At 35.1% G+C, this 24722-nt stretch overlaps 3 protein-coding genes across 4 annotated transcripts; 2 read left to right on the top strand and 1 right to left on the bottom strand.

Moving 5' to 3' along the window:
• Positions 1-738: 738 nt before the first annotated feature.
• On the top strand, positions 739-6144 carry LOC113402124 (uncharacterized). The gene is made up of 6 exons (XM_026642260.2): positions 739-906; positions 1006-2452; positions 3562-3628; positions 3805-3928; positions 4014-4151; positions 4235-6144. The coding sequence occupies exons 1-6, from the start codon at positions 898-900 to the stop codon at positions 5942-5944; spliced, it is 3495 nt and encodes a 1164-aa protein (XP_026498045.2). The 5' UTR covers positions 739-897; the 3' UTR covers positions 5945-6144.
• Positions 6145-7633: 1489 nt separating this feature from the next.
• Positions 7634-12252, top strand: LOC113402140 (peptidyl-alpha-hydroxyglycine alpha-amidating lyase 1-like). The gene is made up of 9 exons (XM_026642298.2): positions 7634-7916; positions 8002-8083; positions 8158-8395; positions 8972-9100; positions 9343-9494; positions 10042-10239; positions 10818-10932; positions 11139-11353; positions 11922-12252. The coding sequence occupies exons 1-9, from the start codon at positions 7833-7835 to the stop codon at positions 12062-12064; spliced, it is 1356 nt and encodes a 451-aa protein (XP_026498083.2). The 5' UTR covers positions 7634-7832; the 3' UTR covers positions 12065-12252.
• Positions 12253-20020: 7768 nt separating this feature from the next.
• On the bottom strand, positions 20021-24061 carry LOC113402385 (methyltransferase-like protein 25B). 2 transcript variants are annotated; one of them, XM_026642622.2, is made up of 6 exons: positions 23897-24061; positions 23364-23815; positions 22828-23242; positions 22625-22734; positions 20821-20996; positions 20021-20115 (listed from the first exon to the last, which is right to left on the bottom strand). In XM_026642622.2, the coding sequence occupies exons 1-6, from the start codon at positions 23987-23989 to the stop codon at positions 20036-20038; spliced, it is 1326 nt and encodes a 441-aa protein (XP_026498407.2). In that variant the 5' UTR covers positions 23990-24061; the 3' UTR covers positions 20021-20035. The 2 variants fall into 2 exon arrangements, with proteins under 2 accessions (XP_026498407.2, XP_064072077.1); XM_064216007.1 differs by lacking the exon at positions 23897-24061 and having other exon boundaries at positions 23364-23501; positions 23734-23862.
• Between the last annotated feature and the right edge of the window lie 661 nt (positions 24062-24722).

Here is a 24722-nt window from a genome sequence, read left to right as displayed (position 1 = left end):
ATTATGCCATATGAGATATGAGCAGTCATGATTAATCTATTTAGAAAGTTGTTTACAATTGTTTTATTATTATTAATAATTAAATCGTATTAACCATCCTTTACGACACCAATGTCAATTCCCAAATACATTTAAAAGAAAGATTTTGTGTCCATAATGGCTGTAATATACTGGCTCACTTTCCCTTGAAACTGGAACTTAACAATACTAAGTATTGCTACTTGCCGATAAGTGGATGTTTAGTACCTACCCAGGGGAGATTCCACAAAAGTAATTAATGATAGAAGGATACTATTGCTAATGTAATCTGTTATAAAACCAACCATTTTCTTTAACGATCAAATACATACAAATTCAATTATATCATATAAACCTCGTACTAGTTCACAATACCAAACCATTTAAATAACATTTAATAATTTTTTAATCTCTTTCTTATATGACTAAATACAATTTAAGGCTTTTTCTAGAGTTAATAAGTGCATACCTACTAAACTATGTGGTAGGTGTTTTGATAGTAGTTCCATTAGTAATTTGCGTTAGTGTTTTTTATGTGTAGTCAGCAAACGCGCATCCTGCATTCGAATTGGTCATCAAAACTGAAAGCCGAGCATTATAAAAAATTTAATTTGGTAGCTGAGCTACCAAATGACTTTACTTCCCAACTTAATGCTTATCTGTGATATGATTTACAATAGACACTATTTTATTTATCTATGTGTTATCTATGGCTTCGGTCTTGAAAATTGAAATGTAGTGACAGACGTGTCTCTACAACAAAAATGTTTTTTCGTTACTTCTAATGGCTACAGGCATTTAAAATCTCTTTTAATTACAATATTTCGATTATGTTGATTTCATGTTTTATTTTATTTGACCATAATTTCATATTTAAACATGGAAGAGGTAAGTAATAGGTTACCATATTTTTGTTGTGTCATATTTCATAATATCCAGTGAGCAACGCATGCTCAATAGTTATTTTGTTATTATGTTTGATTACAGGAGCTTAGCGAAAATGATTTGGAAGACCAAATGTATGCCATGCTTCACTATGTGGACGAAACTCAGACAAATGTAAACATTAACGAAAAGGAAATAAATGTCGATGAAAATGTACCTCGTATAAAACGGTACTGGCGTACTAACGATGATCAAAATTCTATCTATAAAAAAGTAAATACCCCAAAAGAACCCGCTACAATCAATGATGTTATTGACACAGATCAACCCAAAGCAAAAGGTGAGAAAAATAGTCCTACTAATTCAACGGTAGACTTATCCATTTTTGAACAGCCAGTATCGGTTAATGTTAAAAAAACCATAGAAATACTAGAAAATGAGGATGCAAACTGTATTGTGGAACTTGAATCTAGTGATGAAGATGAGGTTATTGAGGTGGCATTGCCTCCAAAACCAACCATCACAATTGACAGTTCAGATGAAGATGTATGCTCTGTTTCGAATAACTCCCCAACAAAGATTTCAAATAAAACAACACAAGAGAAACCCAATGGTGATAGAGAAAAGACGGCAAGCCCTGTTCCTTCAGTGGTATCGTCAGTTTCAGACGAGTTTATCAGAGGTGATTGCATAGCATTGAATATTTCTTCAAAACATCCTAATAATCAAAGTTTTGACTTTAGCCTACATGCCTCTGATCTATTGGATCAGACACCTTCAAAGAAAAAAAAGAAAAAGAGAAATAAGGATGCAACATCAACCCCAATACCTAATAATTCACCTAACTCATCTACTGTCAACTCTATAGAGGAATGTTTTGCAACACCCAAGAGTAAAGCAAAAAAAAAGCGGCAAAGAACCAAATCATATAGGGCATCTGAAAAGAGTATTCCATGTGCAGATGTTTATGATTCAAGTAGCAATCAATCAATGAATGATAACAACAAAAATCAGAGTCCCTATATAGTAACAGATAAGAGCTTGCCAAATACAGATGTTTATGAATCAGATTCAAATCAATCTGAAAATATAAAAGAAGACACACCACAAATAACACTCTCAGTAATCAGGGATGAGGAAAATTCAGACAGTAGAGTGTTAGATAATACTATAACAACAACTCCTAAAACTGCCAAAAAGAGAAGCAATGAAACTATAAATAAAGTTGTGATTGTTGATCTAACAACACCAGCTTCTACAACCATCGATGAAAACATAGTAATGGCAAATGTCACTGGATTTACTGAAGTTGATGACTATTATGATGAAAATATAGTTCCTCAAAAAGATGTTGCAAAGTGTGGATCAACAAAAATACCAGAAATATTGAATGCTGATCTTGATTTTGATAACTTGAAAGGCAACAACAAAACATGCAGACTACGACAGTTCTCTCTTAATACTCTCAGGGCTGAAATGGAAAAATTTTATAATGAAAGTTGGGGTGGAGAGGAATTTAATCATCGAGAAATACAAAAAAATATGTCAAGTAAGTATTTTTTATTCCATTCTGTAATGCATATATTAAGTTAATAGTTTGACTGAAGGCAAATTTGTTATTTATCACTTAACTGTTATAATAATAATAATGAATTATGTTTTGACACAATTTCTAAAGAAATATCCATTCATAAGTAAGTCAGAACTAAAACTGAAAATAAAAAAAGTTATGGCCCTCCTTTAAAAATCACTACATAGTATAAACCAAAGTCGCTTCCTGCTGTCTGTCTGTCTCCGTGTATGCTTAGATCTTTAAAAATATGCAACAAATTTTGTTGCATATTTTTAAATAGATAGAGTTATTCAAAAGGACAGTTTATATGTATAATACATGCATAATATAGTAGTGTTAATTTTAGAGGTTTCTAATGTGATATCGTAAATAAATACCTATTTTGCGCTTACATTTCAAACGTTGGTTAAACCCTACAAGACATCAAAATAATGTACTACAGTATTGTACACATTAAAAAGGTCTACAAAAAAGTCTGTGATATATAAAAAAAAATTATCCTTTTCTTGTTACAAGAAATAATGGCTTATCTACGAAGCAATTTAAAAGAATATTTTCGAAGACATTGCAGATTTAAAATGTAGGGACATAGCGGTTTGTATCGTCTAATGACAAAAAAGCATGCATGCAAGCAGCATGTACAATGTTGAATATAATAAATAATAAATAAGATATTCTGTAGTATATTTGGTATGAGAATTGCACCCGCGCGAAGCCAGTGCGGGTCGCTAGTATTGCAATAAAAAAATTACCCATCTGTATTTTTTTATTTTTTAAATTGCACCTCAATGTCAACTTTAATATAATTAGAAATTGTCAATTTACACTATATGTCTAGGTCAAATGAGGGGTCATTTGAACAAAATGAATAACCGAACGGTTTATTTTTTCTAAAAACTAAATCATTAATATAAAAAAAATTAACTGGCTATTGAATATGTGTCGCAAAACTTTTAATAAATAATATAGTAGGTTTTAATTAAATCATGACAGATGTATCATTTCAGACTATGAGATATAATAGATAACATATTGTGTGTCTGTAGATTTTATAAATCTTTTCTTATATCATATTTTAATTTTAGGAGACAAAAGTTTGTGGGTAATAGATCCTAAAGACAGAAATCCATCAATGTCAAAACGAAAAATCACGTAAGTAATAGAGACACGAAATAATACCACTCCTACACAGTTGTCATTTTAAAATTAAATCAAAATAAACACTCCTTTAAGAGTTAAAACTATAAATAAGGACATTATTTCATTTAACATCAGAAAGCTCTCCAGAAAATGTATATATAACTACAGTGTATATTATTTAATTACAGCTGCAATTATTGTAACCGTGCTGGACACCGTGATGATACCTGTCGCATGAAGCCACCAATTTGTTTTATGTGTGGCTCAGCTGGTCATTTCGAGCCCCGATGCCCTAGAAAAATTTGCGTTAATGTATGCTTTTTTCAAAATTTGTTGTTCCATTATTCATTATACAAAACTGCAAAGTATCATTAATTTAAAATTATTTTATTTACAGTGTGGATCACCAAACCACTCATATTTTACTATGTGTCGGAATTGCTGCAACTGGGGTTCCATCAAATGTGCTGAATGTGGGCAAAATGGACATCCATCCAGCCATTGCCCAGACATTTGGCGACGATACCATAATACTGTAAGCATAACCACTATGATTTTAAAAGATTTATACCATACACTAATAAAACAATAATATTAATGATCTATGTACATTTTCAGATAAATTTGGACTCACCACTGGTCGAGAATCGTCAATTAAAGGCGTATCACCAAATGTTTTGCAGTGGATGTACTCGTAGTGGTCACTTGATTCACACGTGTCGGGTGACTTTGCCATTCTCAGGATTACCAATAAATTCTCCTTATGTGGCAGTGTACCGACCTGTTTACACTCAAAGTAACCAAAACATTCAACACAATAGTGAACAAAACAAACAAATGCATAAAAACAGAAATGTTATCCAAGATATTACCCCATCCTGTCTTACCGCATCGAACCAGAGGAGCGCACTACTCAAACGTCAGTCTAAATCACCGGTGAGTCATGACTCTCATCAAAATAAAAAGAGGTATAATAGTATATCCAATGATAACATACCATCTCAAGTTACGAAAAGTATGTTGAACAATAATTCGCAAAGAAAAAATTCTCAGAGCAGAGATCAGCCACCACCTATTAATAAGTGCACCTTAGAACCAATTAAAATCGCTAAAAAAGGCGTAGAAAATCAAATGGTTGAAAAAGCTCCAGATTTTATACCAATAACAACAGAAAATCATGACAAGAGGGGACAAATCATTCAAGACAATGAAGTATCGGATACAAGTGAAGTTATTACTTCAGCTAGAGTTAACATTACGAAAAAAATAGTAGATAAGCTTAAGATGGATGAAGGTAAAATGTGGTTGAACGAAATACTTAACAAAAACAATGTGACTCTTGAAAATGAAGACATAACTTTTTATTTGAGTGTTAGAGGAACAGTTGGTAACCAGGAAGCTTTCCAATCCGAATTCTGGGAAGGCATCAGATGTAAATATCTTACTAAAGAACGCATTATGTCTGAGAGCGAAGTCGATTTAACACAAGAACCGAATATCGTCCAAAACGATTTAAGCAATAACATACCTAAAAATAGGAATAATGTTTTGCGTAAACTGAGCAAGGCTTTCGACTCCTTGAAAAAAGAATTAGGTGATCCCAAAGCTATGTATAAGGAATTAGTTTACCTCCAAAATCGTCATCAACAATTGCTTAATCAAAAAGTTATTAGTCCGAAACAGCTCTCCAACAATAGGGACAACATTAATAGTATGCTACGAAAACTCAATATGGTACTCTTGGGTCAGGCTGGTCTCGCAGATGGCTCTATGCATATGAGTGAATTATATTCATTACAAGAAAAGTTGGCTAACTTTCGACAGAAAAATATACCGACAAATCTACGGCAAGAAATCGGAGAACACTTCCACTGTATATTTGCTGCCATTCCAAGAAGCGATTATTCTGACCTCCTTGGTGAATATTATATCAATAAACAAAAACCATCCTTCAAAAGAAAGAAATATGACAAGTCGTTTAAAGTTAGTCCCAAATCTAAAAAAAGTAAAATGTTTAATACGATTCCAAATTATCAGAAGAATATAAATTCTAGAAGGGAAATAATATTTGAGAATGACGAGAATGAATCGTCTTCATTGAATAGACCTGTGGTTAAGAAAACTAAAAACAAATTAGTTTTCTACCACAGAAGACTATTACATTCACCAACTAATGATATAATCCTCAAAAGGATGAGAAGTGATCTTATGAAAGAACTTCATATGAATATTGCTTTATTAAGCAATAAGAATCAAGTTTCTTCAAAAGACTTGAAAAAGATGAGGAAAGTTCAAGAACAAGCACAATCGTTCTTGACTAATGTTTAGGATACGAGTATAGTTTTGTGGGTCGGCGAAGTAACGTTATCCTTTACGTCGACATCAGATCGCTTTAAAGTGTTAGAAGAGTCGCTACTTTATTACATATATCCCACAAGTGGATTTTATTTATGTAATGGCGGTTTTTCGTGTAGGATGTAAGCGCACTTTCATGGTGCATGTGAAAATAAACTTCTTAGTTTAAAGCATTTCGAATTTTTTATTTTTATTCCCTAAAGTGTAATTCATAATGAGCGTGCATTGGTACATTGAAAACAAAAAATGACAAGTTATTCTCTGATGTCAAGAGGACCGGCCATTTATAATGTTCACATAAACCTTATGTATTGTGTAATTATTTTTACACTATCATTTAATATCTATTTGAATAGACATCTTTACAAAATAAAAGGTAAATAATACTTAATAATTTTCCTTTTTTTATGTATAAGCTAGTTTTTTTTTCTCTCGCTGGATAAACGCATTTACGCATTGCCCCACGGAATACCCACTAATAAACCAGGGGTACATACACCTTCTTTTCGGCGGACGTCACGGAATCGCTGGCGCATGTTACCGTACCACCTCTTGTAGAGGGTTCCCGTGAGGGAAGAATATCCCATAGACCCAGTGACGCTTACAGTAGAGGTAGAAGTTGTGCATAGCGGCCACGCCTCATCCCCGGGCATTTCTTTCCGGAGCGGCTCAACGAAAGCACTATCCTTGGCCACTTTCTGCGACATTACACTCGCAGGAAGAGACCAACTCTCCATCCAGAATAAGTTAAGATATCAGCACGTCATAAATTACATTTTTAATTCGTCCTTACCTATTCTCCATCTCCACACATTTATTGTAATGACTCTCTAGCCTCTGCTTTGTAATTATGATATTTTTTTGCTTTGCTTTCATCAGTCAAGGCGTTTCAAATTAAAACTTATAAGACAACTTTAACAGTCAACGTTAAGTCGAATCGTCCTTCAGATAGTAAAATACTTATTCAGGTAACGTTTATATATATATATATATATATATATATAATAATATATTTGTATAGTCGGTTTCCTTGCAACGGATAAAATATAATTCGAACAATTACTTATCGTTTTTTTTATTAAGGTATACACAATGACACATGTAAGTTCTAAGCCAACCGCTTTGCAAAATGAATTATGTGCGGTCTACATCCGCAAGTCGCAATTTGTACCTCCGACATGACGCAAACTGTGAATTATGATTGAAGATGATTTGCCCATGCCTAGTCACAAAATCGATATAACTCTTCTCTCAGATCAATTTTGTCAAAAATATATTTACTCTGAATTAATAAAATCGATTTGCTGTGCTTTCCTTACTCCAATATCGAATGCGAAAGGTTCTACAACTCAGTAAATATTGAAGAACCGAAATAGATAATGAAATTGTGAACCTTAAACTTTTAGCAAACAACGTATCAAACGAAGGCATTGGAAATAGAAATTGTGTTTATTTATCTCTTCCTGATTGAGAACAACCTTAATAGTAAAACTCGATATATAGAGAAAATAGGTTAAAGCCTTAACTTAAAATCAGACGGACAGAATTAAACAGATTCAAAAATGTACTATTTTTTAAAATCCTTCTATGAGAATTTGACTTTTTACGTACTCGTGTCTCATAGCACAACCTCCAATTTAAGAAATCTAGACGACTGGCAACACTGCGGCAAAGTAATTAATTGACAAAATGTTGAGTGAGATGAATCCTCAATGAAACCGATTGTTTATAAAACTAAGTAATGATAAGTGTCAAGTGATAACATTCCTATCAATATTATTTTGTAATACTACGACTGATCTTCATCACATTTTTTGTGTAAATTATAAACGTAAATAGTATACTATTGTAGACTTTAAAAATGTGCAATATCAGTTTCATTAAAAATATGTTCGAAATGTTTGTCGTGATATTGTTATATTTGACTTGTATTTTTGCAAGAAGGGTAAGATAGAAGTGTTTACATTATATAGCTGAATATGTGAGACCAATATGTGCAACTTTTTTAAAATATAGTATTTTTTTATCAGTTTCCGGAAGAAGATTACGCAGGGGGCTACTTCGATAGCCAGTATGCTAGAACAAAAACCGCGCTGGAAAAGTTAGAACACGGTTTGTATGAAAATTATTATCACTCTTAATATTTTGGCTTTTTTCATTTAAAAAAATCTGTCGTAATTTTTCAGCTCCGCAATGGGTTCCCAATTGGCCAGATTCAGCAGTAAAAATGGGTCAGGTATCTGGAGTAGCATTGGACACGTCAGGGCTACTCCTTGTCTTCCACCGGGCAACCAATTCATGGGATCTCAACACTTTCACAGACAGAAATGTGTACCAGGGCATTGGTGATCCTCCAATAGCTGAGCCAACAATACTTGTATTTAATGAAACAGGAGATTTACTTGACTCCTGGGGACAAAACCTGTGAGTGTCTTAAAGGATACTTAAATTTATAATACATATTCAAAGACAATTCAAATAAGGTCTTAGAATAATGATTTAATTGATGAAATTAATTATAAATACTAATAACATAAGTAACCGACTAAAAACATACAACATACAATTTAAACATAAGGTATTATAATATATAAATTAATGAAATAAAAACAATGATACACAATTCAAATCTTTTTATAAAAAGAAAATTGAAAACTTGTTTGTTATCTCAAAATAGTCAATATTTTATATTTGTGCTAAACATCTTAAAACTAAATTTTTATTAAAGCTTCTTTCTTATTTCTTAATTATCTTTTATGAGTAATAGCTGTGACAGATGGATCTTAATTTATAATTAAAACAAACAATATTGAAGTTAATTTATTAACAATAAAGATAAAAAAATAATTTAGCCATATAAAACTAGTTAAACATTGAAAAAGGGTAAGAACCCATTGCTATTTACACAATGTAATTAATAACTGATAACAATACAAGGTTAATGATTGTTTACAATGTTATTGTTTTAATGTAAACTAATATTGTATTTATTTGTTATAGTTTCTACATTCCTCATGGCATCACAGTGGACAATAAAGGCAATGTTTGGGTGACAGATGTAGCTCTACATCAGGTCTTTAAGTTCACACCTGACAATCGAATTAAACCGGCTATGGTGCTCGGGGAAAAGTAAGTTTTATATGTTTACTGACATTGCAACAGTATGGTATACAAAAAATTATTATATAATATAGTATTGTAAATAACATACGTTATTACCATTCAATCATTCAAGATAAAGGTTAATAACACATTTAATATAATTATTCAAAAGGGTTATTTTATTAAAAATAAGCAAACCACAAACAGTCTTTAATCAGCCATGTAAGAACACCTTAACATTCTAAATGCAAATTTTTATCTTGTTACAGATTTATACCAGGAGATGATGATGAACACTTCTGCAAGCCAAGTGCAGTGGCTGTTCACTCATCTGGTGATTTCTTTGTAGCGGATGGATACTGTAACACACGCATTGTTAAGTTTGCAGCTGACGGTACTAAGATACTGCAGTGGGGGAAACGTGAGTGAATGTAGTGAACATTATGTCTTTTCATTTTATTTACATGCTTGTTATCATATAATAATATTGTTTGGAATGAAGTTCTTTTAGGCAGCTTATTAATAATAAGGAAAAAGTGCTATGCCCCAAGCAACCCGCCCCTTTATAGAGAGGACTTTATCTTTCTATGTTACATGGTTATAAATATATATTTAATCTTATTTAAAGAACAATTTTATTTTTTGTCATTTAATTAATCTTAAATGTTGTTTATTTATTTCATTGTTTGTCCGTATATAGTGAAAGTAACACAGTTCCAACCCGGTATTACAGGACATCTCTCTCTCTTTTTCGTCTGATTATTCATTTTGGTTTAGAAAATTGTATATTACATATTTCAACTATTTCAATGTTAAATATAACCAACTATAAGGGTTATTTCTGTCCTTTAATGTTGAACATTAAATTGCCTTTCATTAATATAATATCATATTATATTGCAGTATTTAAAAATCGCAAGAAGTTAATTTAACTAATTTTTTTTTAAGCTTTGATATGTATTCATCAGGGTTCGGCGACGGCCCGTTCGTGCTGAAGGTGCCGCACGCGCTGGCGCTGGCGGAGGACCGCGGCGAGCTGTGCGCGGCGGACCGCGAGCACGGGCGGCTAGCGTGCTTCCGGGCAGACTCCGGCGCCTTCTCCGTCGCCTTCAGGCACTGGCTCGTGGGACCCAGGCTCTTCAGTCTCGCCTACGCGCCCGTGCACGGTACACGCTTTTCCATCGGTATACCGGACTGTCAACCCCCTAGACGCTACATCTGTGTCCGATTAGTCATCAAATTTTTCTGTATCAAAATCAAAATATTCCTTTTGAATATACATGTTCCAGTGTTAAATTAGGTGCAAGGCTACCGCTGGTTTAGTTTACATACATATTCGTATATACTGTAGAACTGACATCTCAAGTGTTGCTCTTTTCAACGATTTTTATTACAGAGTATTTCAATAAAACACAATTTAATCCTTATATATCCTGATTAGAAATCAACAAATATTAAATACAACATACAACAAATACTAAATTCTTGGTTTGATGACATTTGGTGTGGCGGTTAGTAACAGATTATGTCACGTAGGATATATATTCCTATATTCTATTAAAAAAAAGCCAAATAAACAACATTTGACATCGAATTGACGCGATATCATTGGTTGAGACCTTGATTAATCTATGATACTCACTATGGATTTGCGAAAAAATTGTGTTTTGAACGTCGATGAAACGAATATAGATAACAGACACAGGTGTAAAATTAATGACATGTATTACTTTTATTGTGACAGGCGGTCGTTTGTACATCGTGAACGGTCCGGCGCTGGGAGGCGGCGTGCCGGTGCGGGGCTACGCCATAGATTATACATCGGGGAAACTCATACAAACCTTCGCACCGGACGATGGGTATTGTATAATTTTCTATCCTACGTAATAAATATCGCATGTACATATGCCGTTACCGTTACCAATGGTGAAAAAAATCTGCCACTAAAATTTAATGTAATTAATTTATGATTACAATTAGTATCGTGAGGAAATCTTCAACAACAATTTCGAAACCTTCTATTCAAAAATAGATACATAATAATCTCATATACTGTGTTTTATAGGTTCAGCAATCCGCACGACATCGCAGTGACGCCGGACGGCAGTGCCGTGTACGTTGCGGAGCTGAACCCGCCACGCGTCGTGCGTTTCTGGAGCGAACCCGCTGCGTCCGCCACACGCGTCGCTGGTGACGCACGCGTCGCTGCCGTCGCGTCGGTCGCAGCCGTCGCGTCGAGCAACGTAACACACGTCACGGCCACGGCTACCGCCATTGACGGTAAGTAGGTTTGTATTTTTTTCTGTTTTAAAGATTTTTGTTATTTTTTTTATCTGTTTTTGATTTTGTTTTAATTATGTTGGCAATACATATTGGCTGTTTGATTATATTTCATATGTTTATATTGTATAGGTTTCTGTATTTAAAACGCACTGTCTCGGAGAGTACTATATTACATAGTGACTTGGCTGATCTTTCAGTAACTATAACAAGAAAATGTTTTATTTTTGTGTCTATTTTGTATTCGCTATTGGCCCCACTGGCTTCTCCAGCGTCACCGGGCTTGGAAGCGAGTACTAGACTCAGCCTTGAATTTGGGCCCCTTCATCCTGAGGTTGACTCGTATGAGATTGCACCTCGGCTTAGGACGTAGTCGGTGGGTGGGGAGCGCTTCTGCTCATAGCATTATTTAATCGACGTCACGATCGTTTTCGTAACGTCAATAATCGGGGACTTCGTTCCCGCCGGTGGAAACGCTGGAGGTGTGCGGGGTGTAGTGTTCCCAACGAAGGGAGTCAAGAAAATGTCTGTTGTATTATAGTTTATATGTGAGTTCCGCTCCCGGCAGAGGGCGCGTGGTGGGGCGCGTGGAGCGGCGCGCGGGGTGGCGCGGCGGGGGGCGCGCTGGCCGCGCTCGGCGCCGCGCTGCTGCTGGCGCTGTGTCGCGCGCGCTCTCGCGGTAAGCACGCGCGCGAGCCGCTGCTCTCGTAGTGGTATGGCTATGACACGTGACTCGATCGACTACTGACCCGAATGCTATTTGAACTGATTCACGATAAATTTGAAGCAACGTAATGCGGTACCGATACAATGTTGCTCTTATTGATTCGAGTTGAATGCAATTATTTATTAAAGTCTTAAAGCCTGCGATGGCAAAAAACTCGTTTGATTTATGTGTTTCATTGTCGACGCTATTTTGGACTCGTAGCGCACTGAATTCTTCACATTCCGCACATCTTGATTACCGATTCTGCATCAATATATTTAATTGATGCGATGGAACGTATAAGTTACAAATTTATTTATATAAAAAAAAAAACGAATGCGGGTCAGTTAAACAGTTAAGATTGTTCACAAATGACCAATTGAAGTATAATTTTCATCATCATAGTTGAAATACATCTCACTCATCTGAAATATTTTATAAATATTATAAATGACACTGTTATCACAAAGTTATATACGTAAATAATACTTTTTTTTATTATTTAAGTGGAATTAAGATATAAGTTGGTCTAAGAATACACATTATAATTACAACATGAATCAGCAGTTATATGTGATATTTAAAAATAAGTCTGTTAGTTTATTGTTAAAACAAAATTTAGAAAAGCAACATTTTATTTATTTAAAAGAGGGAAAAATCTGCATCACCAGTGTTGCCATTATAATTCCTATAAAAATAAACACAACTACATTTTACACGTAGTGATGATCTCCTTATCTTAGATCTGAAATTAATAATTGTGTACAAATATGTGCCCAATTAGGAATCTCGTTTTTATTTATTTTATTTTCGAAAATAAGAAAATAGTTTGTATATTTTGTTGTTTTCATAATTAATTGCACTCATTTTTGTTATTTATTTTTGTTTTGTGAATGTAATAATTGATGATATATTATTTTTGCTTATGTGAATAAGATGTAAAGAGCATTTATCGAAATATATTTATTTACTGCAGCTTTTCTTGTTTTTATTTTCTGCACTCCTTTATTATTCATTAAGTTACATCATCACAAGTCACCATTTACACTGCTAATAAGACTCATCTGCGTTTTTGTCATTTAATACGTACCTAAAATAATTTCCCTACAGTGCATTTTATACGATATAAAGATATATACAAATCAGTTTGAACGATTGACTCTCAAAATAATAATAACACATAATGCATTGTGCTAGACAATTTAAAAATTGCAAGAATTAAGAAAAAAGTCAGTGTAGAGTTAGGAAAATTTATTGTTTTTCTAAACGTATCGTACGTATCTCACCAAGACTGTTTTCCTTTACACTATAAGGGCGTTAATTAAAACAAAAAAGGAACGAGGATTCAAATTATCGTATTAAATAAGTAATAATAACTTGTTCATATTAAAAGAAAATAAATATATTTTATAGTGATTGTAAGGTATTGTGGATCGAATGTAGGTCGCAAATCAGGCAGCCGTCGGCGTTGGGACTACGGTCACAGCGAGTTTAAGCTCCGCCGGCTGTTGGAGCGCCGGCGCTTCACCCGCGTGCACTCCGACGACTCGGAGGACGAGCCGGCGCCCATGTTGCCGCCGCCCACCGCCTGATGCCGTATATAATCTGTCCATTGTTATGCAAACATGCGTCTAATGTAATGCACGTTATTATTGTACGTAACTAAAGGCTATTTCAATGGCAATTTATTTGACATCGTATAAATGAAACAACATCTTGCGACGTATGTTCTTCTATAAAATTCGGGTGAAATCTAAAATGAGTACCGGCCGATGATGAATAACAAATGGCTTTAATTTAAAAATACAACTAATTATTTAATAATTAATTTTCATTTCTACTGCCAAACCAAGAAACGGACATTTAAGTTATTAAATTGAACATAATGATTCGGATTATAGAGTTATCACAGAAAAAAAAACACAATGTAGTTTACATTGTGTTTTTTGGTTGGCCGAGTTGTCGGTTTTATGCGAATACTAATTACCAGATTCAACTCAACTAAGAATATTTTTTCTTAGGTACCTCCGCGGTGCGTACGCAATTGTTTCGTGAAATAGTGTTCATTACATTAGATTATTTAGTTTGATGTTTTTAATCTATCTGTAAACCTCTGTGTCATTTTATTTCCTATTCCTAGGGTATGATTCGTTGATTATAGAAATAATAAACATATTACTAACAGTATTTAAAACGGGATATTTATCATGTTTTTTATTTTTATTTGGTGGAGCTCGATATTTCGACATTCGTAGACAATGTAAATACTGTTAGTAATAAAAATAACCATGTTAATTTAAAACCTTGTAGGAATTGCATTCTACATTATTGTTCATACATGCGTCGACGTCCAGAGACGCGCTCCGACTAAATTAAAAACCAAATTCGGGAGCTATTTATACTACGCGAAAATCGGCAAGCGCATACGGCGCTTACCCAGCGCGCTCTATCGGATTTTCGTGTCAACACACGAAATGAACATACGAAATTGCGACGTCGTCATTGGTCGAAAAATCGAACATTTAATTCGTAGTTTAATTTCCAAAATATTTTCAATTCTAATGTATAACTTTTAATTGGCTGAATCATAATTTTTATCATTGTAAATTGTGTAACTTTCTATTGGTAGAAAAGTAAGCGTTTTCTTTGGACGAAATAATTTGTAAATATGCATTGTAATTATTTCATTGGATAATATTATTCCTAGTTTCTGTATATATATCGACACATTTTTAAAATAAAATCATTCCGATCCGACCAGCAAGAAAGTGTTCTTTTACTCAAGAAATATCTACGAATAGTAACAACAAGTAAGCTAGGGACCAGTACCCCTACAGTGGTGACCTGCCGACTCATAATGGAAGAAAATACTGCTCAAGACTGCAGAATCCCTGCTGAAGTGGACCTCGCTGCAATCTCAGTCCAGTCAAGGATCCTACCCTTCTGGCGAGACCTACCACGAGCTTGGTTTATACAGTTTGAAGCAGTCGTCGACCCCTTGAAGACATCTGATGACCAGAGGTTCAGATACGTCCTGCAACAGCTGCAAACAACAGACCTACAGCACGTCACTGACATACTGTATGAAACACCCGCTACAGAAAAATATAATACATTAAAGAACCGCCTACTCGCGGTATATGAAAAATCTGATGTTAAAAACTTCCAGAAGCTCATCAGCGGTCTACAGTTAGGTGATCAAAAACCTTCGCAGCTACTGCGCAAAATGAGAGAGCTCAGCTCCGGAATGATCACCAACGACGGTCTCCGGATCGAGTGGCTCAATCATTTACCCACTCAGGTACGCGTCGTACTGTCCGTCAACACGGAATCGTCACTAGACACACTCGCGGCCATGGCTGACAAGATGGTCGAATACTCCGAGCCTACGACTATAGCTGCAATCTCAACATCAACACCGACAAACGATGCCGTGTCTACTCAGTTTGCAATATTAACAAAACAATTAGAAAAACTATCACTTGAAATAAACGAGATACGCGGTCGCTCAAAATATAGACATCAATCAAGACAACATTACCGCTCACAATCACGATCTCGTCCTAGCTCGTCATATCGCAGTAAATCAGCTGTGAAGCCCGGCGACGCAACATGGGAATGCAAATATCACTACCGATTCGGCGACAAAGCAAAACGTTGCGAATCACCGTGTTGCAGGCGAATGAAAAAAGATACTACAAATCATTTAAACTAGCTCCGACATCGACGACGGCGGATCTCGATGTCCCATTCACAAGCAACCGCCTATGTGTCTACGATCGCAACTCAAATGAACGTTTCCTTGTGGATACTGGCGCAGACATATCTGTTTTAAAAGCAACAGATCGGAACAAATCACAAATTCAAAGCGCCTGCAAATTATTTGCCGCAAACAATACACCAATCAACACATATGGTGTAAAGACTGTCAAACTCGACTTAGGCTTGCGACGTAATTTTCTATGGACCTTCATCATTGCCGACGTTAAAACATCGATCCTGGGAGCAGACTTTCTACGTAATTTCAAGTTGCTAATAGACTTGCACAAAAAGAAACTCATAGATAAAGTCACTGATCTCTCAGTTGATGCTATTGAAATATCAACAGGCGCTGAAATTGAAACAAGAACATTACACGTTATCGGGACTAACCAAGCCTACTATCATATATTGAAGCAATATCCAGACGTAATTCGACCGATGTCTCTCAATCAACCTTCGAAACACAACGTCGTCCACCATATAGAAACAACTGGCCCACCTCTCTTCGCCCGACCACGTCCGCTTCCGCCGGATAAGTACAAAGCTGCGAAGACTGAATTCGAGAATATGTTGGAAATGGGCATTTGTAAACCATCTAACAGTCCGTGGGCTAGCCCGTTACATGTTGTAATGAAAAAGGACGGCGGTTTAAGAGTCTGCGGTGACTATAGGAGATTAAACGCGGTCACTCAACCCGACCGCTATCCAATACCACGCATACAAGATTTTACCTATCAACTGCATAACAAAAAAGTATTTTCAAAGCTTGATTTAAAAATGGCGTACTACTGGATACCAATCGCTGAAGAAGATGCACAGAAAACCGCAATTATAACCCCGTTCGGCCTCTTCGAATTCAACTGCATGACTTTCGGACTACGCAACGCAAGTCAAACATTTCAACGATTCATGCACGAAGTTCTCAGAGGCGTGGAAAATTGCTTCTGTTTCGTAGATGACATTCTACTATATTCAGAAAATGAAGAAAAACATATTCAATTATTACATGAAGTATTAAAACGATTACAAAAATTCGGAGTTACATTGAAAATCGAAAAATGTGAGTTTGGAAAAAACAAAATTAATTTTCTCGGTTACGAAGTCTCGGCAGAAGGAATAAAACCTACTCAAGATCGCATCGAAGCTATTTCAAAATATCCGAAACCTAAAACCATAGTCGAATTACGCCGATTTCTCGGCATGCTTAACTTCTACCGAGACTGTCTACCACATCAAGCTGAACTTCAACACCATCTCAATAAGTACTTACACAACCGCAAAAAGAACGATAAAACACCGATCGACTGGACGCCGGAAGCCGATGCAGCATTTGAAAATTGCCGCCAAAGCATTTTAGAAGCTACAACCCTGACTCATCCAGTCCCCGGTAGTGTTCTCAGTATCATGACGGACGCTTCTGATCATAGTCTCGGCGCCGTAATACAACAAAAAGTTAATAATACATGGAAACCACTCGCCTACTTCTCAAAAGCAATGAGCGCTACACAACGCCGCTACAGTGTATATGATCGCGAATTATTAGCAATATATACAGCTGTAAAACACTTCCGACGACTCATCGAGGGATGCGAAGTAAACGTGTACACAGATCACAAGCCGCTCGCCTACGCATTACATTGCCAAGCTAAGAGTACCGACACACCACGTAGAGAACGACAACTACATTTCATCAGTCAATTTTGTTCATGTATTAACTACATACAAGGCGAAGAAAACAAAGTCGCCGACGCTCTTTCTCGCATAGAAGACATCCAGTGTCCAACCATAATTGATTTTACTCAATTAGCAATCGACCAGAGTAATGACGAAGAATTAAAGTCAATTCGAAATCAACCGAACTTACGGTTTACAACTATCGCGATGCCCGGAATAAGCCAACCAATCACGTGCGAGCTGTCTACCGACACACCGCGGCCGTACCTGCCGAACACATATCGCTATGCTGCATTCAAAGCGCAACACGAACTATGTCATCCGAGCGTACGGACCACAAGAAAACAACTAACCACGAAATACTTCTGGCCCAACATGAATAAAGACGTCGGAATATGGACTAAAGCATGCATTAATTGTCAACGAGCAAAAATACATCGACACGTCGTAACACCCTTAGGCCAATTTCCACCGTCGCAGCGCTTCGAACATGTACACATCGATATAATTGGACCGCTACCACCGTCAAACGACCATCGATACTGCGTCACTATCATAGATCGCTGTACGAAGTGGCCCGAAGCAGTACCGGTGCAAGAAATTACCGCCGAGAATGTAGCTAAAGTTTTTTATGAAAACTGGATCGCACGATTCGGTTGCCCGCTACGCATATCTACGGACCAAGGCCGCCAGTTCGAATCCGAGCTATTCAAATCCTTAATGAAAAAATTCGGAATAACAAGAATTCGAACCACTGCATATCATCCACAATCTAATGGCCAAGTCGAACGATGGCATCGAACATTAAAAGCGGCACTGATAGCACGAGAAGCCATAATACAATGGACGGATAAATTACCCACCGTGCTATTGGGCTTACGCACGGCGTTAAGAAAAGATAATTTTAGTCCTGCAATAATGACTTACGGAACAACATTACGAATACCTGCCGATTTTTTCGTGCCTACACAATCAAATATAAATGACACAGAGTACGTACGCCGCCTAACGGAAACCATGGCAACGCTACAACCAGCGCCACGCAAACACACTTCTCAACATAAACCATTCGTGTACAAAGACCTAACAACGTGTACGCATGTGTTTGTGCGCAATGATATGGTTCGAGCTCCGCTTACGCCGCCGTACGATGGTCCTTATAAAGTTTTAAAACGCTACGATAAATTTTACAAAATTCAATTGCCCTTACGCACATCAGTCGTTAGTTTAGATAGACTCAAACCAGCCTACTACAATACGAATCCATCACCAGAAGAACTACCTCGTCAACCCAATACGACATCTGAATATACAACAAGATCTGGAAGAAAAATCAAACCTAAGGTACGATTTTCTTGAAGGGGAGTGATGTAGGAATTGCATTCTACATTATTGTTCATACATGCGTCGACGTCCAGAGACGCGCTCCGACTAAATTAAAAACCAAATTCGGGAGCTATTTATACTACGCGAAAATCGGCAAGCGCATACGGCGCTTACCCAGCGCGCTCTATCGGATTTTCGTGTCAACACACGAAATGAACATACGAAATTGCGACGTCGTCATTGGTCGAAAAATCGAACATTTAATTCGTAGTTTAATTTCCAAAATATTTTCAATTCTAATGTATAACTTTTAATTGGCTGAATCATAATTTTTATCATTGTAAATTGTGTAACTTTCTATTGGTAGAAAAGTAAGCGTTTTCTTTGGACGAAATAATTTGTAAATATGCATTGTAATTATTTCATTGGATAATATTATTCCTAGTTTCTGTATATATATCGACACATTTTTAAAATAAAATCATTCCGATCCGACCAGCAAGAAAGTGTTCTTTTACTCAAGAAATATCTACGAATAGTAACAACAAGTAAGCTAGGGACCAGTACCCCTACAACCTTAAATTGTTTATTTAGTATCTTTTTTTCTTGTTCTATTTAAGTACATATATCACAAATTTAAATTATTATACTTAACATTGTGACCTTCCAATACTTGATAAGCTTGTTGCAATTCGATCACGCTTTACGTTGTCTCTATATAAGAGATTAAGTTCAATTAAAAAAAAAAACTTTATTTTATCTGTGTGTTTGCTTAAAGGAAAGACCACAATGGGCGAAAAAACACAGTATAATATTGTTGTTATACAAAATCAAATCGTATAAAAACTTGAATATTTGTGAAAATAGTAGAAAGCAACAAATATTCTTTTAAAAAGCTTCAACAAGACTCACAGATGAACAGTAAAATAGGAAAAATTCACTGAAAAAAAAAATTTAAGATGCCCAAAAATACCGGTAACTCAAACATTGCACTAGGACTATAATATATATATATATATATATAATGCTGTCGCTCCACATCAACTCAAGGGCATTATAATTATATTAAATACAGTACCACAAACTGGAGAGTCCTGGGTCGTTCCTTGAATGGATATTACATAATTGCATATCACAGTAAAAACTTTAATATATTTTTTGTTTTTAAGTAAATATTTAGCAAATAAATAAAATGACCATTATAATATTACAAATTAAGACTTTATTCCAACAATTATGTGATTGCGTGGAGATATCTTCGGATCAAAGACGGGATATATTGCACAGGGTATACCTGAAAAGTATTCGTTAAAACAAAGTTACCAAAAAAATCAAGCGAGTATTATAAATATGTATAGGATACCTAAATATTTGAAAAGTTTATTTATTTAACTGAGGAATATCGACACGGACCAAAGACAGAAGTATTATTTATAAATGTTATTCTACAAAATATGTGCCAAAAAGATTTTTCGTTGTAAACCTATGTTGTCGTTGTGAATTCTTAAGTTTGAGTGAATTGTTGTTGTACATCTGTACATAATCGCGATAGATGTGTAAAATATGTAAATGTGTTTCATGTATTTTCTTCTATTAAATGTCTATACGAATGAATATTATTACTTTTATTTTTGAACCATTGTGTGTCTTGTGACATTATGTAATTAGCTTAATTTGTTATTTATATCAATCTAACTGTCTCGTTGGTCCAGTGGCTAGACAAAAGGCCGCAGATCCCGAGGTCCTGCATTCTAAACCCAGGTCCTGCCGATAAAGTTCTCTAAGTAACATTTAAGCAATACCCTAGCTATTGATACCTCATTATTTAGTCCTCATTTCAAGACCAAAGCGGAACTCTTGGCTGGTAGTTATAAATTATACTGTTATATAATTTTGATAATTGGTTTGTCATGTTATTTTTTCAATTACTGTAAAATGTACCATTAAGTTACGTAAAAGTGTGATTCGTTCATAAGAAAATATTGCATTAAATACATACCATGTTCTAAAATATATAACAGCCTGTCCAAAAGGATGACAGTTTCGACAAGTGGGGCGATCATGAGGCGCAACGTGTACAAAACAACTACGCGTTTCCATTGCTTCAATTCCTCCTCTAAATTTTTAGTTTGCAATGACTGGAGAGGAGAATGTCGAAGAGCTGCTTCACAATAGCTGGAAAGCATAACAATAATTAAAACCCTCACGGCCATAACTACAGAGACTAATAAGCTAAATTTCGCACACAGGTTGACTTTATAACATAAGCATAGCTAATAAAGGATTTTCTAAATTTCAATGTCAAGATGAGGGAAATGGTCAGTTTTTAAGTATTTTAGCCCGCACAGGCTAGGACCCAAGGCAGATAAAAAACGAACGACAAGAACGACGAAAAAATTAACAACGAGTTTCCGTCGAAACATTTGTATTACTCCATTCTGTCACTTTCTGCGATGTAATGTACTTAGTTACAAATTAGAGTAAATTCATCAAAAACTTCTGTAACTTTATCACAGTTAATATATTTCTTTTCAATTAATACATCAAAAGATTTTTGGACGTATTTCCATGCGTCATTCCTAAATCGGCCCAATAAAATATCTTCATTTTTCGGTAAGAAAGCAAGTCCACTGCTCCAGATATTCACGGCTTGTTTTATAAAATTCTGTAACAGTCCTTTTTACAAAGTCTTCATCTATGTCTGTATGTTTTTCATGTATACAATTATCTTTCAATTTCACCATTAAATGATGGACCGTAAATGGAAGAAACTGATTAGTCTGTTTCTGAGTCAAACATTTTACGTGTTTGATTTCTTTTACTGCATCATTGCCGATACGGTCTGCCCTTCAAGTTTCAATACAGCTTGATGAAAACTTTCAGACTGATCGTGTAAAAAATAAAGCCACAATTCGGATGCGGAATCTTCAAAAAATATTTTTAGTAACAGGGGACATTTTTCAATACTCAAAAAGTAGTTTTTTAATGGCAGATACATTTTTAAAACGCTTTCCGAGGCAGGCATCAGAGCAAGCTATCTGGTTTTACCATAGCCGAGCATTTGTTGGTATTCCGTTTCAGTTTCGGCGCAAAACTCTTTTAGAGCTTAAACTCGAATCGTGTAACTATAGAAAAATTTATATATCTTCACAATAATGCTTTCATAATCTAAGGGTAACCTGTCTGCAGCAGATTTTATTGCATTGTGAATTACATGGGCTCCACATCCAATACCTATTAATGGCTTTTTCAGAGATCATTGTAATTTCGTTAACACATTTTAATTCCTCGTCTAACCGTGCCTCCGAAATTGACGTTCGCATTGTTCCCAAAAAACGCCACGCCTTTTGCCGTCAAAATATTATAGGTCAACACTTGGTTTAAATAATTGACAATGTCAGAAGTCTCACCTGGTTGGTCTTGAAGATCTAAAATTTTTACTTGCACACCTACGTAAGGTTGAAAAAAGCGCACTACCGGGACTCGTAATCTTAACAAGGGACATCTGGTCATGTTAGTGATGGCATATTTTTGTAATATACAAGATAAACATAGTAAATTTTGAATAAAATTAACTATAGGCCCCCAACATGGTTAATCTGCCCCTAAGTATTATCATTCCGATTTTCCATATTGTGATGTTATATCTTTTGACTAACTGAAGAATAATTAACTGTTTTTACTAAATTTATAATAATTTAAATTCAATTCAATTCTGAGTTTAATGGCTTTTAGTTGTGCCACAGGGCACAGATTATTTCACCAATGTCACATAGGAAATAATAATTTCAATACAATATTACCTTTCAAATGACATGTCATTGGTGTGCTTCACATTTCTGATTGGCATATGCTTGAATTCTGGATCCATTTCAACCAATATTTTTTCTAAAGCAGCTCTGTAGGCATGTACCTACAATATAAATATTTCTTTTTACTATTAAATACTATGAAATTATGTGGAATAGTTTTGTATGTCAAAATATTAAAATAAAAAAACAGTTACCTTTAAATCTTTATAGTCACCTCTGCATAACTTTTGGCAGTATGTCTCTATTGCATGGCAAGCTATCTCTCTACTAACATAAGTCAGTGAATTATCTAACTCCCTCACATATGTGCTCATTGGGTAACCACAAGGTTCATTATTGCATGATAACTTCATGTAACAGCAACCAACAACACATATAAACTTCACCTTGTTACTTTTAACAAAGTGTTTAATCAATAATGGACCTAAATCTCCACATGGATGAAGACCAATTAAACCATACCTTTTAGCATTTTTTGGTAATGATATCTGATGCAACTGATCTAATGACGTCAATGTGACATTGCAATGTGTTGGTCTAACAAGGTTGGTCATACATTCATCTGTTAAATGTTTTTTGGCAGTATATTCAAATTCCAAATCAAGTTTTCTGAAAATTACTTTAAGTTTTTAAAGGTATTCTGTTTACCACCTGACTATAACTTCTCCATTTTATTTTTCTAATATTTTCATACATAAAAACTGGGTACATACATACCAATAATACAGACCTAGCTTCCTCTGTCAACTGTGTCTGCATTTCAATTCCCACGGCTGATAAGTTATATTTATAGTTGAGTATTCTTACTAGGTGTCCCAATCCAGATCCAAAATCTAGTACTGTATTACACTTACTCTTTATAGCCATACTATATACGAAATCAGACATCAAACTGATTTCATGCCTTTTTTTTAATTTAACATGTTTTAAATATAAGTTTTTTAGTTTAGGGTGGCCTATATTACGCTCTAATTCCTGATTAAGTATTGTATATTTGTATGAACCAGTGCGGGGTATGTTAAGACTCGTAATGGCTTTTAACAAAGCTAAGAAAGACAAAGGTAATATACATTTAGTTTTTTCCCCATTTATAATATCACCCAAATCTTTTGGGTCCATATCTCCAAAACATCGTTGCCATGACATTGGTAGTTTCATCCAATGATTGTCAACAAAGAAATCCTTAAAATAAAGATTATTAACAAAAAATCAAAAATATACTATACATACATACTATCTACAATCTGCACAAGCATAACCTACCAAAACATAGAGATTCAAGAGCCATTCATACATTTTTATGACTTTTAAGCACATATTCACTGCTGTTTTTACAGTGTCTTCTTGGTTACTCATACTTTATTTAAAAAATGCCTTCGAATTACAAAATAATAAAATATAACGAGATAATAATGTAACAATATTTGAAGTTCAAGTTGTTAGTTGACTTGACGTAAAGAGGTAGGATTTATGACACTTATGACATAAGAGACTAAGGTTCGTTCGAACTTTGACGTATAAAGTTACCACTGAGTAAAAAAAAAACATAAAGCACGATATTAATGGCGTAAAATTATTTTTATGGATTCTGTCCTAATCCGAATGCAAATGGACCTATTTTTGATCTCGATGGAAAAACGCATTATGCGTTTCCCCCACAAGAAGTGTGGGGATAAATGGGACTCACTAGTGCCCAGAGTGCCTAGTGCGTCCTGTTACACCCGAAATACCCACTAAAAAACCAGCGATACTCTCTCCGTTTTTTCGGTGGAGCGTCACGGGATCGCTTTCGCATGCTACCGTGACTAAAACCACAAATGCACCTGACTAACGAGACAATGACTGAAATATGCTATGCGAAATTTGTCATGTAATTTAATGTCACATTAAGGATGAAAAAAGGATTTAAATGTTCAATCTCCATTATTCTTAAATAATCATTATTACATGAATATCAAAAATTGATTGAGAAAAGTGGAACAATGTACAATTCGACGTACATAAACTTATTTCTATTTCGTCCAATAGAGCCTAAAGCTTGATCATTTAAACTATTGAATATTTTTTTATTAGAGTAAAATTATTAATG

This window comes from Vanessa tameamea, chromosome 2 (genome assembly GCF_037043105.1).
Source record: "Vanessa tameamea isolate UH-Manoa-2023 chromosome 2, ilVanTame1 primary haplotype, whole genome shotgun sequence".
Lineage (NCBI taxonomy): Eukaryota > Metazoa > Arthropoda > Insecta > Lepidoptera > Nymphalidae > Vanessa > Vanessa tameamea.
This window is presented reverse-complemented; position numbering and strand designations above follow the sequence as displayed.